The 12,367-nt window shown below is 40.3% G+C and overlaps 1 protein-coding gene across 2 annotated transcripts in view; it reads right to left on the reverse strand.

The window, feature by feature from the left end:
- The window catches only part of KPNA6 (karyopherin subunit alpha 6), a 39,817-nt gene extending 29,154 nt beyond the window's left edge, over positions 1–10,663 (reverse strand). Inside the window, exon 1 of one of the 2 annotated variants that reach the window (XM_006196920.4) lies at positions 10,557–10,663. In XM_006196920.4, coding sequence (XP_006196982.1) covers positions 10,557–10,560 — 4 coding nt within the window. In that variant the 5' untranslated portion in view covers positions 10,561–10,663. Of the gene's footprint in view, positions 1–10,077; positions 10,226–10,556 lie in introns of those variants that run through there. The other variant, XM_031683954.2, reaches the window with a different exon arrangement.
- Between the last annotated feature and the right edge of the window lie 1,704 nt (positions 10,664–12,367).

Genomic DNA, 12,367 nt, shown 5'->3' on the forward strand with positions numbered 1-12,367 from the left:
GAACAGCGTGGTATTGGTGAAAGGATCTACAAAGTCAGACAACCTGACTTCTGGTCTTGCTCCTTAACAAGTGTACAACCTTGGGTGTCACTTACCTGCATCTCAATTTTCCTACCCTTACCCTATCTACCTCAGAGTTATAGTGAAGATCAAATTAGAATACACAAGAAAGTACTTTGTAAATAGTGAAATGTTGTGCTGGTAAAGTAGGACTAGGTTTGGTAATAGCTTTTCAAACCTCTCTCAGAGCTTCATGACCAGGAAATACTGTAAACAAGAAAACAGTATGAAACAGGTCTGACAGCGTGAGGCTCTCTCAGGGTGTTATTTGCAAGCGTGTCAGAACTGCCAATCACCAAGACAATGGGAGAGACTCCTCTATGGACAACTGGGTTAGTCCACAATGGGGCCACAATAAGGCTGCTCATATTTTGGCAGATCCTCACAGGGCTCTCAAATATTCTATCCAACATTTTAAACTTCAGTTTTTCAAAGGATCTGAAGTGGTGATCACTGGGCTGGAGAGTGATCACTCTGGGAAAAAAAGTTAAAATCTTATAAACTAGGTTTAGCTAATAGATCACTTAGGGAAAACTATCTTCTGAACACACAACTTTATATTCAAAGCTCAGGGCCTAAATGAAGCATGGTACACTGAGGTTCTGGATCAACCAGATAAAGTTGACAGTCCCCGTTTTCTAATCCTAATTCTCTCCGAGGATTTACTAGTCCTTTTGGCCTGTCTATATATAAATGCAATGCTCAGATCTAGGAATGGGGAATGGAGGGTGGTGAGAGACAGGAGAGAACCAGCATAGCTACAGTCCAATTTCTCCAGAAGAAAATCTCCAAATATCCCTTTTAGACTGCAGAATCTGGAGGCTCTTGCTTTCCTAGGGACATCCCACTGCCACAACCACTAGGTGCTACAAGGAGTTAAAATGAATGATTTAAAGTAGGGAAACCAAAGAACTCAACTTCCATTTAAGCCTAAGCCAAAGCCAAAGCACTCATTGAGTATCTCCCAAACACTCATAACTGTTCAAGGAATCAAGATGAAAAAGAAAAATCCAAATGGTTATCTCCAAATTGACGCAAATAGACAAATGATTTATTATGCATTTAATAAAATGTGTGTGCCAGGCACTTTGCAAAAGTTTCTGCCTTCAGGAAGCTTTACAACCTAATTTAGACTCATAGCATGAAAAAAAAGATAATCTAAATGTGCAATGACATCAGAGGGTTAAAGTGAGAACTATTTTTACTGTGTGGTGATCTCTGAAATGGTCTTTGAAGGCTAGATTGTTAATATTTTTGAAGGTAATGGGGTGAGGAGGGAGAGCAGGTCACCAGGAGCAAAGATGAGAGATCAGAAACCCCAAGGTTGGTTTGAGGAATAAGACCAGTTTGGTTAGGGACGTATAAATACAAAGTTCCACAAGCAAAACGCCTCTGAGATCTAACAATGAACTTCTGGCCCCTACTCTGCAGCACTATGTCCCTCCATCCCCAGTCTTTCGACAAGGAGGGTTCTGTACTGTCTATAGGCTGAATTACACAAATCCCTCTGATTAGTTCTTCTTCATATAACTTTTGGTAATACAAAGAAAGGAATTTTCCAACAGCCCTTCTTACAAATTAAAAGCAGGATTTCTCTAACCTATATATATTAATCCAAAAAGAAGGAGCTAGAATTGTGAGGCAATCTTCTGAGGCCCTATGTACGAAGAGCTCAGGACATATGGAGAAGCAGCACCAGATTGAGAGGCCATACAAAGGGAATAGTTTCTGTCCCCATGAGACATGCTATGAACAGACACTCAACGTTGCACCTCAAACTCTGTCAGCTCCTTCCAATATAATGTAGGGGGAAAGAGCACCGATTTGGAAGTCAGGTGAGCTGGGTCCCAACTTCATAACCATGGGCAAACCACCCACTATTTTGAATCTCTGCTTCCATTATCTATAAAATGAGAATAATAAACTTTACAGCCCAGTATGATTGATAAGGTAATGTGGAAGTGTCTAGGGCCTAAATGCTGACAACCAATGGTATTTCCTTTTCTTCTCAGCTCCTACTCTGAAAGGTCTCAATTCCCTATAATGCCTCAGTATGTCATTTTTCTTGTTGGGTTTTCTTGAGTATAACATGAGCAACACTGACACCGACTTCATGAAAGGCAGACAAAAAGTATTCAAGAACTGTACTACAGAGCTATGGCAAATAGATGGCCTTTCAAGAGGAAGACTGAGAGACTCTCTGAACTGACGGCTGACTCTTGAAAGTCATGTGACAAGACGTGGACTGTGCTTGCCTGTCATGCCCTATGGATGTTATTTATGTTTGATCCTCAGTGTTTTCTGTGTGTGACACAGGCTTTAGTAATTAAACTAAAAGTTTACATTTTATTATTTAATTCTATAATTAAAATGTCCTGATTAATTATGCCAAGTGCTAAAAAGAAAAATGCTAATAATATCTGAATGACTACCTAGCAGCTAGTTATATTCTCATATCAAACAAAAGTTAAAACGTTTACTAAAAACAGAAAACAAAAAACCAGAAGTTTACTAAAAATAATTTTAAGAAATTTTTTTCTACTGTTTTGCTTTTTCTGGAAAATGAAGAGCTTTAAAGGATTTCTAAAATTTCAATTATGTTGTTTATGTATTTATAAATGCTAATTTACATATGCAATATGATACCTTACAATTTATGGAAGTAAACTACATTGAAGATACTCAGCAAATACAGCTATAAACTTAGTTAAATATAAATAGGTTTTTAATTTAATTTTTAACTTAAAAATCTTGTTTAGTCATTCTTAACCTTGCACTGAATAAAAAGCAAGCTTTATGCTTACTCTTTATGTATAAAGCACAGTTACAGTACATAAAAAGATACAGAGTATTTCTGTGTATTAAAATTCCACGGGAAAGATGAATTAGGGGAAAAAAATGTCTAAAAAAGCTTCTTAAAGGTGATAATGAACTGAAAGGCTGAGGAAATACTGATATAAGGGATTAGGAATCTGTACCAATATATTCTCAGCTTTTCAAGCCAGAAACTTGGGTCACCTTTGACAATTCCTTTTCCCTTATCCCCATATCCAATCACTAAGAATGATGGGCTTTATTTCCTAATTATTTCTAGACTCTGTCTCTTGTCTTTTATTCTCCATTCCTACTGCCAATGCCCTAATTCAGATCTTCATAATCTCTTACCTAGACTTTATAAGAGCCTATTAACCTGTTCCTTTTCTCTTAATGCCAAATTTCTCCAAACGGTTTGCCACTCCTCTCATTTCTTAGTCCACTCCAATTTGCTTCCATGCTATCAAAACTGTTTTTGGTGAAGACACTGATCAAGTGCATGATGCTAAACTCAGTAGACTTTCTCAGTCCTTATTTTGCTGGCCCTCTTGGCAGCACTCAATCTTGACAGCCATTTCCTTCTTCTTGAAACTCTTTTCCACTGGTTTATTAGACATCAGTCACTCCTTGTTTTCTTCAAATTGTGGCTACTGATACCCTTCTTCCTGCACATTAAAGCTGATGTACCTTGGGTTTCTCTTTTCAGCCTATCTCTCATGATACTTATTTTTCACAGGTCCTACCAGTGATTTCCATGGTTTTAGTTACCATATAGAGATAAATAGATAATAATCCTCTATCTCCATCCCCAGACCCTACTCTTGAGCTCCAGACTTCTATATCCATTTGTTTTCTGGATACCTTTTCTTGGAGTTAAAAAGGGATACCTTAAAATATCCAAATTTAAACTCAACTCAGTTAATGGCATCACTAGCCACCCTGCTGCTCAAGGCAAGAGGCCTAGGTGTCATGCTTAATTCCACTCTCCCCATGCCTGCTTCAGCCTCCAGGTGAAATTAATAACCAAGCCCTGCCAATTCAAATATCTAACTCTCTTATTCTCTATTACCACCTCAATCACCATCAACATCTCTTACTAGGATGACCACACTACTACTTAAGAACTAATTCAAGAACCTGCAGGTTGGAATTCTATTGCAATTTAATTCATTCTCCCCAGCAGTCCAAGAAATATAATAAATATAAATAAATAAATTTGATCATGTCATGAGACTGAAACCTTTCAATGGTATTTCACTGTCATCAGGATAAGGTCCAAATATCATTCCCCTCATTCTACCAATCCATCTAGCCAACAAACCTTTTGCTTGTGAAATAATCATTCCCATCCTGTCACTGACAACTCCTATCCACAGGTCAGGTCTCATTAGCTTAAAGGCCTTCCCCAATTCCCCTAGGCTGGGGTGGACCCCCTTAGCACAGTGGACTGCCCCACGCCAAATACTTCTCATTTTATATTGGCCTCCAAAGCATGTGACACAAAATCAATTGGCATGAGGGAAGAAAAACATATATACGTGTGTGTGTTTACTAATATAGAAATGAACATATTAAGATATGTAATATATACTAATATATATTAATAAGACTTTATTGATATTAGCCTATTAATACTGGCAACTTTTATCTGTTGGTCAGATGGCCAAGTTTTCCTGAAGGAAGTTATCCCAAGCAGGTGAAGATACTCATTCATTAACATACTGCATCATACTGTAGTTTGTGTGCCTAGTTAAGTGGATTTACAAGTTATCTAGTTTTAACTAAATTAACATTTATAAAGTAAATAGCTTAGAGTCCTATGAAGAAACTGAATGGAGGATAATGTTAATAATGCAAGCAAGAGGAACAAAGAAACAGCAGAGCTGATGTCTCTGGAAGTAAGACTCCTAACTATCAGAATTTCACCTGCCATGTCAAAATAAAACAAAATAAAATAACATAATGGCCAGCTAATAGATCTAAGTTAACCAAAGATTTTAAATTATCTACTAGATTATTTAAAATATGGACTTATAATCTCTTGTGCATCTTACTCCAAATGTATAATATGCTTAAAAAGAATACTTACGGAATGTACAATGGTATCATGATCAGCAAGACATGTAAAAGTGCTTGTCTTCATCTTAAAAAAAATTTTTTTAACACACAGAATTTGGTAAAATACATAGACTGCTTAAGAAATAGTTAAAATACATAGAATATTAATTAGACAAAATTTATAAATAAGACAGGTGGTTCTTGGGCTATATTTGGCCTCAAATAGTCTATCTTTGGTTAGCTTAATGTTTTCAGATTTTATTTCTTTCTTTAAAAAAATCTATTTTTATTTAAGTCAACGTTTTTAGATTTTAAAAGTTAACATTTTTAAGTATTTAATTCATTATGAAATCATATGAAAATCCAGATTTACAACCTCTCAAGGGGCAGAGGGGCTGTGGAAAGGGATGGGAAATTATGCAGTAAGGCAACACTAGACCTACATTCCTCCATGGCAACATCTGGCTAGAGCTCACCAATTGTGTGGGACTCTCTAGTTGTCCTGCCAGTGTCCATCTGGTTGATTTTACTCAATCACTCATTAGAATTTAAATTCTGGGATTTCACTAGAAAGATATATTTTTGTCTGTTTTGTTCACCACTGTATTTCCAGACCCTAGACAGTTGCTGGCATATAGTAGGCATTCAGTAAACATTTGCTGAAATTAACAAGTAAGTGTTGCCTGCCTGTCCTAAAAATATATTTCTGACAAGTATTCATAATATGTTTCTGCCTTCTCCTAAAAGATGGATTAATCCTTTATATTTAATATTTAGCACATGGCCTGACACTAAGTACTTTATTTGTTCACTGATTGACTAACAGCAGTTAGTTATCATTTATTGAGTACTTTCTGTGTACCAAACACGATGCTAAAATACTTCACAAGAATTAGCTCATTTAATCACCCTAACACTCCTGTGAGGTGGATACTATTATTCCTATTTTAAGAGATGAGGAAAATAGGGCTCTGGAGATTAAGTAACTGGTCAAAGATCTAATTATATTACAGAATGAAACAACTACAACACAAGATAAAATATGAAAAGGGCTACATGAAAGGCAAGAACAAAGTGCTATAGAATTCAGAAGGATATCTTACTTCCAGTTTGGAAAGCATAAAGAATGTATTTGGGAAAGGTCCATGAAGAAGGTAGCATTTAAACTAGATCTTGTAAAAGAGGCAAGATTTCCAAAGGAAAGGATGGGTGGGGAAGAGACTGCTTAGGTCATTTTCTCTACCAGGAATGCTGAAGTACATACCAAGAAGGTGGTCTGAGTGGAATGCAGCATATGTGGATAAACATTAAATGGAGTAAGACTAGTACAGTCAACAGGAAGGCCTTGAATACCAGACCCTATGGGTTATGATTTTATCCTGTAGACCATAAGGAGTCCACGAAAGTTCCTAAGCTAAGGAGTACAGTGATAGGGATCAGGTGAGTGTTTTAGCAACACTGCTATAGCACAAATGGTCATGGTAGAGGAGGCTGTAGGACAGATTCAGAGGGCTCCTGAAATAACACACCTTTACAATCTACAATATTTTTTGATATCTAGTATTTTACTGAATCTTCACTATCAACATTAATAAATAGTATTATCCATATTTTCATGTCAAGGAGCCTGAGACTCATCAAGGTTAAAGACCACAGAATTTATAGGCTCTGTGAGACTATGTTGTGACAAAAATCAACACGAAGCAATTTAGGGACGACATCAGTAACAGGATCACACAGCATCCAACAACTGCCAATACAGAAAGGGAAGAAAAGAATAAGGAACCAAAGATGGGTAAGATTTTTATCTTATGCCCTAGTGTCTGGGCCAATGGTTCCACTGTCAACAAAAATGCAGAAAATTTGGAGGGAGGGATAAATCAGGAGTTTAGGATTAACAGATACACACTACCATATATAAAACAGATAAACAAGGACCTGCTGTACAGCACAAAGAACTATATTCAATATCTTGTAATAACCTATAATGGGAAAGAATCTGAAAACATATATATATATATATACATATATATATATACACACACACACACATCTGAATCATTTTGCTGTACTCTTGAAACTAACACAGCATTGTGAATCAACTATATTTCAATTAAAAAAAAATGCAGGAAAGGCATGCCAGAAAGGGGGAATGAGTTTGATGCTTGTGGGACACTTGGTTTAGTGCCTTCTCAATTTAGTGCCTTCCTGACCTGGAGGAGTTATCAGTTAGAAAGGTTTTGTTACTTGCAGCCCAAAGCAAACTAAAGCAGCCTTCAGTATCCTAGTTGAGCCCCACTGACAGGACAATTTCAAAAAGATCATGAAGAGTTCAGGTTCTTTCCATCTTGTCTTCCCTCACCCTTAGAACTGCCTGTTCTTATTTATGAATTCTGCCTCATGATCCCAGCATCGCTAATGGCAATTTCAGCGTCAGAAAAGGGCTCTTTCCTTTCCTGAGGCAGAATACTGCCCTTAGAAGCCCTTATTTTGGTTAGAACCATACTACCTAAGCAGTCCTCTAGAGCTAGTAAGCTCTGACCTTGTGCAAGATACTGAACCTCTCTGTGCTTCAGTTTTTTCAACTTAGAATGTGAGAATCTGATAATTAAATGAATTAGTATTACAGTACTTAGTGTCTAGCACATAGCAAGTTCTATACAAGTGTTGGTTATTATAGCTTTCTCATCTCTCTTTGTTTTTTGAAGCTCACACACATAGCTTGGTTAAATTACAAGTTGGAAAAAAAAAAAACCTGCCAAATTTCTTTTAAACAAGAAAGGCTTTTCCAGAAGTCCTCCAGGCTTCCCCTCACATCTAATTAGCCAGATCTGCATCACATGCCCATGCCTAAATTGATCACTGCTTAGGGAGATAGAATTTACAATGACTGGTTTAGAGTTTATATTAATCAAGACCCACCCTGTGGGGCTGGGAAGATGCTGCCAGATTCCTGATTAGCAGGATGGCAGGAATAGAGATAAAACAACCAGTATCTGTCAAGACTTAGTCTTGAGAGGCTGTGGTCTCTGCTAGGGAGGATTAGAAAAACTAACTTCTAGAGCTGCAAGCATCACTCCCACAGGGCTCCTAACAGCAGTGAAATCACTACAAAGTGTGTTAAGGCTAGTCAAGTTTGGTGCATGCGAAATAGTATAGGATACAGGCCAGAGCTTGAAGAGAGTATGCTTAAGAGGTAATGCAATACAGCAGGTTCTAGATTCGTGGAGGTGTGGTGCAGGTCATGTCAGTGTCCCCAGCACTAGGGTCCAGATTATCAGCCTTGGATTAGTCACCTAATCTCAAGCCCTGTTCACTCATTTATAAATGGGGATAACCCAAAGAACCTCAGATTTGATGTTAGGATCAAATATAAGGATCACCCCTGTGGTATAATGATCAGAGAAAAAAACAAAACAAAAAACAACCCTCCCTGAAAAAGCCCACAGAACAAAAACATCAGTAGCTGGGTGTTCAGAAAGACAACGTGCAAGGTGAGGCAGGAAGAGGTACCAGAAACAGAGCTGCAGAGAAAAGGGGAGGCTGCCTGATGCTAGACTAAAAATGCCTTTCAGGACCCCAGTCAGTTTGTTGCTCTACGGAAGAACTTTCATTTCAAAGGCTACCAGAAAAGGACTAACTTTAATCACACCTTAAGTCTTCTTAGAGGTTTATGTGCAGCAAAATGGGTAAGAATCCTACTTCTGGCTTTGCTGCTTACTAGCTGTGTTATATTCTCTGAGGTAGTTTCCCAATCTGTAAAAAATGAGTAATTAACTGCCAAACTTATTTCACTGGGCTTAATAAACTAAACATTAGCTCCTTCCCTTTGAGGCACCAGTATTCCTGAAATTGAAGGAATACTGAATTGAAAATCTGTAATATAAAAGCCCTCAGAAATTTTCATTGATACACAAAGCTGCAGTTACAAAGACAGGCCTATCAGTCTTAATAGAGGATTCTGGAAACCGGACTGCTTAAGGGAAAGAAACTAACATTACTGAAGGTGGGAAAGAATCTGTTCTGATATTTATACAGCCCTTACTGGTCTGCAAACACTGTGGTATCTTATTTAGTTCTCAAACACCTCGATGATAACACTGCCCCCTCCCCTCTTTCTAGAGATGAGAAAAGGAAGGCTCAGAAAGGAAGGAAAATAACATTTATTGTGGACTGCGCTAGATGCTTTCCATATGCGTTACTGCACTTGACATTTAAGTGACTTCTCTGGATGATAGCTAGGCGGTAGCAGGCAGGATTATAATATCAGATCTAGTAATTGCCTTGCAGCTCAAGGGAATAATTTATGTTTCCTCAGGATCAGGGAGCTTACAAAACTCAATCCCAGAATCTCATTTATCTCCCTCACCTCCAACACACACACACACACACACAAATAGCTGGGGTTAGCAATTCACTTTGGAATTTTTCAGTTTCTTTCAGATTAAAGATTTCAGAGTGGGCCCACTAGCAAAAACAAAACAAAACAAAACAAAACACCTTTACAACTCTGCCCAGGATTAAAAGCTTTCTTTCCCCCTTTTCCAGCACAACCACTAGGGGGCCAGGCCATAAAGAACAGCAGCTATAAACTAGGGCTCTGGAGTGATCACCCTGGTTTAAGCTGACTGTGTGACCTTGGGTAAGTTACTTTACCTCTCTAAGCCTCAGCCTCCTTATCTGTAAAACAGGGATAACAGTAGTATCTATCTCACTAAGTTGTGCATATTAAATAAAACGTGACAATAAAGCAATCAGAACAATGCCTGCACATAGAAAAAGCTTAGCAAAGTTAATAGTTTTTATTGCTGGACTGAAGTACCACTGATGGTTCTGTCCCTAAGTCCAAAGACTCCGCCATCATATTATCTCTGAGCACAGGCCTGGCTAGCCAGAGTCCCTTTAGAAAGAGCAACAGGTCTCTCCTTTTCTCCTAACCGGGGATGGGTCCAGAAACCTAAAGTCCCCGACCTATATATGGCCACGAGGTCTTGGCACTGGTTTTCTACCACTACAACGGCTGTCACTCTGAACCCAACCGAACCACCCCATTTCCGCCTCGGCTCGGTAAGTTCTCCCGGCCTTCAGCGGCCCAAGCTGCCTTCAGCATGGCTGCCCCTAGTTACGGGCCTGGAGCTGGCTCACCTGGCGTCCCTTCGCCAGAGGGCTCTCTCTGCGACGTAGGCAGGATTTCCCTGAGTTCACGGGAGCCAGTGAATCCAGTTAAGACGCTCGTCGGTCAGACACGCCTGGAGAAGGCTCCCTTAAGCGCCACCAGGGCCTGCCACCGGGAGCCCGGCCCCCAGCTACAGGCTTTGCGCAGGCTGGGGGGTCGAACTCTTTCTAGCCTCCAGGAACGCGTGGGATCCGGCTCAGGGTCACCACGTGGGGGCTACAGGAGTGGCAAGGTGTTCCTGGAACCAGCCCCCAAAGACTGCTCCCCGCATGGGCCCTAACCCAGCCCCAAACTGGCCTGAGTGACACTCCCAGCCTGCCTTCTCCCCTCAAACCTATTTGGATGGAATTCAAGACATCCTCGGCCGACTGGAGACAGGCTCTCGCCAGACCCCAAGCCCCAGGACTACCTCAGCCCGAGACCCAAACTGCCTGGTATCCTTACTCACCCATCGCGGCTCCGCTCGCTCCTACTTGGCGGCGGCAGCTTCGGCGGCAGCTTCAGCAGACAATATGGCGGATCTGCAGGACGGCGGCCCGAAATGGACAAACTACTTAACATTCAATCCCGGGGAGAAACGCGCTTTTTGCCCCACCGCCTAGATTACCCAGAGAAGCGCATTTAAAGAGACCGCAGCTAAGAAAGACAGGGAATAGGGATGGAATATGAAGAGTGGGTGGAGAAAAACTGGAAGGGATACCTACTAAAGAAAGGTATGCGTGCTTAGGATTTCTCGACTTTATCTGCTACTATTTCCTCTTTGGAGTGAAGTCTCCCCTAGAAACTTTTTCTTTCAGAAAAGTATTCCTTCTTTTTGTAGTTACAGCCATGCCTAGACTCTGAGCTGAATATGAGTAAGGAATCCTCTGGAAAGGGGAAGTGACTTGCTCGAGAATATAGAGATTAGAAAATGAAGAAGTCAAGAGTAAAACCGATTACAATGTTAATGGAGAAAAGAAGTAGGAAAATGAGACTGGAGTAGTGCTTTATAGTTGACAGGGTTATTTCATTTATCCTCACAGGAAGCTCTCTGAGGGCAGAGAGGTCGATTCTATATTGTTCATCACTGCATCTCCAGCACCTAGCACACACTATATGGTACATGGTATGTACTCCATAAATAATTGTTGAATGAATACACAAACTAATGAACAAACATATGAGTTAACACAAAATAAGTGATATTATCTCCCTTTTTAGAGATGAGGAAATTGAGGCTCTGAGTGTTCATGTGCCTTTGAATCATGGAATTAATGGCTGGTACACATTAGATCTCCCTTTTTGCATAATGGCATGCCAGTCCTCCCGTCCCCCACCTCAACACACAGAGGAAGGCTATGTCTTCAAGTCACCAGTCCCAAGAGAGAACTTTCTTTTGGAAGCCCAGGTCCTGCCACAACAAATTGCCATCTCTAGTTGTGTACCTGGCCCATGAAGGGAAACAACTCTAAAAGCCAACTCTAGGGTCAGGAAAGGAAGCGTTGTCTTTCTTTTCCTACTGCCTCGGCTCAAGGTCAGACCTCTTCATTCTTTGTTTGTCTATTTTACCTGTCTCCTCACTCGTCTCCTGCCTCCAGTTTCTCCCACTGGCACCCACTATCTCTTTAAAAGCAGAGACCGTATCATATCACTCCTCTATTTAGTGACTTCCTACTCTGTCTTAATGCCCAAACATTTCAATCTGAAAGTTAGACTGGTCCTTACTGGCTTCTTGGGCTACTATTCCCCACCAGATAACCCAGATTCCATCCATATCTAGGGAAACTTTTCCCCAAATACCCTCCTATCTTCTTTTGTGTCTTTGCATATGATCTTCTATCTGCTTGGAATGCGGTGCCCTCCCTTCCCCCTTGACCATGAGGTGAACTACTCATGTTCAAGACCCAATTCAATTCTCACCTCCTTGAAAGACTGTCCAGACTAATCTGTCCTCTCTGCTCCCCGGTGCCCTGGACACACATTTTCCTCAGCACTTGGCACCCTAAGTTGCTCACAAGGTGTCTCTTTCTCCTGGTTGTCTTTTGGAAGGGACAGTATCTTCCTCATCTTTGTCTCTGTCCCAGTGCCTGGCACAATGCCTGCCTCAACAGAGGCACCAAAAACATTTGCTGCAGTGTCTGTCTCCTGTACACCACCATGGGAGCATCTGCGTGACTTGTGGCCAAACAAGTGCTCAGGGAATACAGGCAGAGACTAGAACAGAGTGTCTAACTATATATATAACTGTGTCTCCTCTCCTGCCAACCCCTGAACCCTCCA

This window comes from Vicugna pacos, chromosome 13 (assembly GCF_048564905.1).
Source record: "Vicugna pacos chromosome 13, VicPac4, whole genome shotgun sequence".
Classification (NCBI taxonomy): Eukaryota; Metazoa; Chordata; class Mammalia; order Artiodactyla; family Camelidae; genus Vicugna; species Vicugna pacos.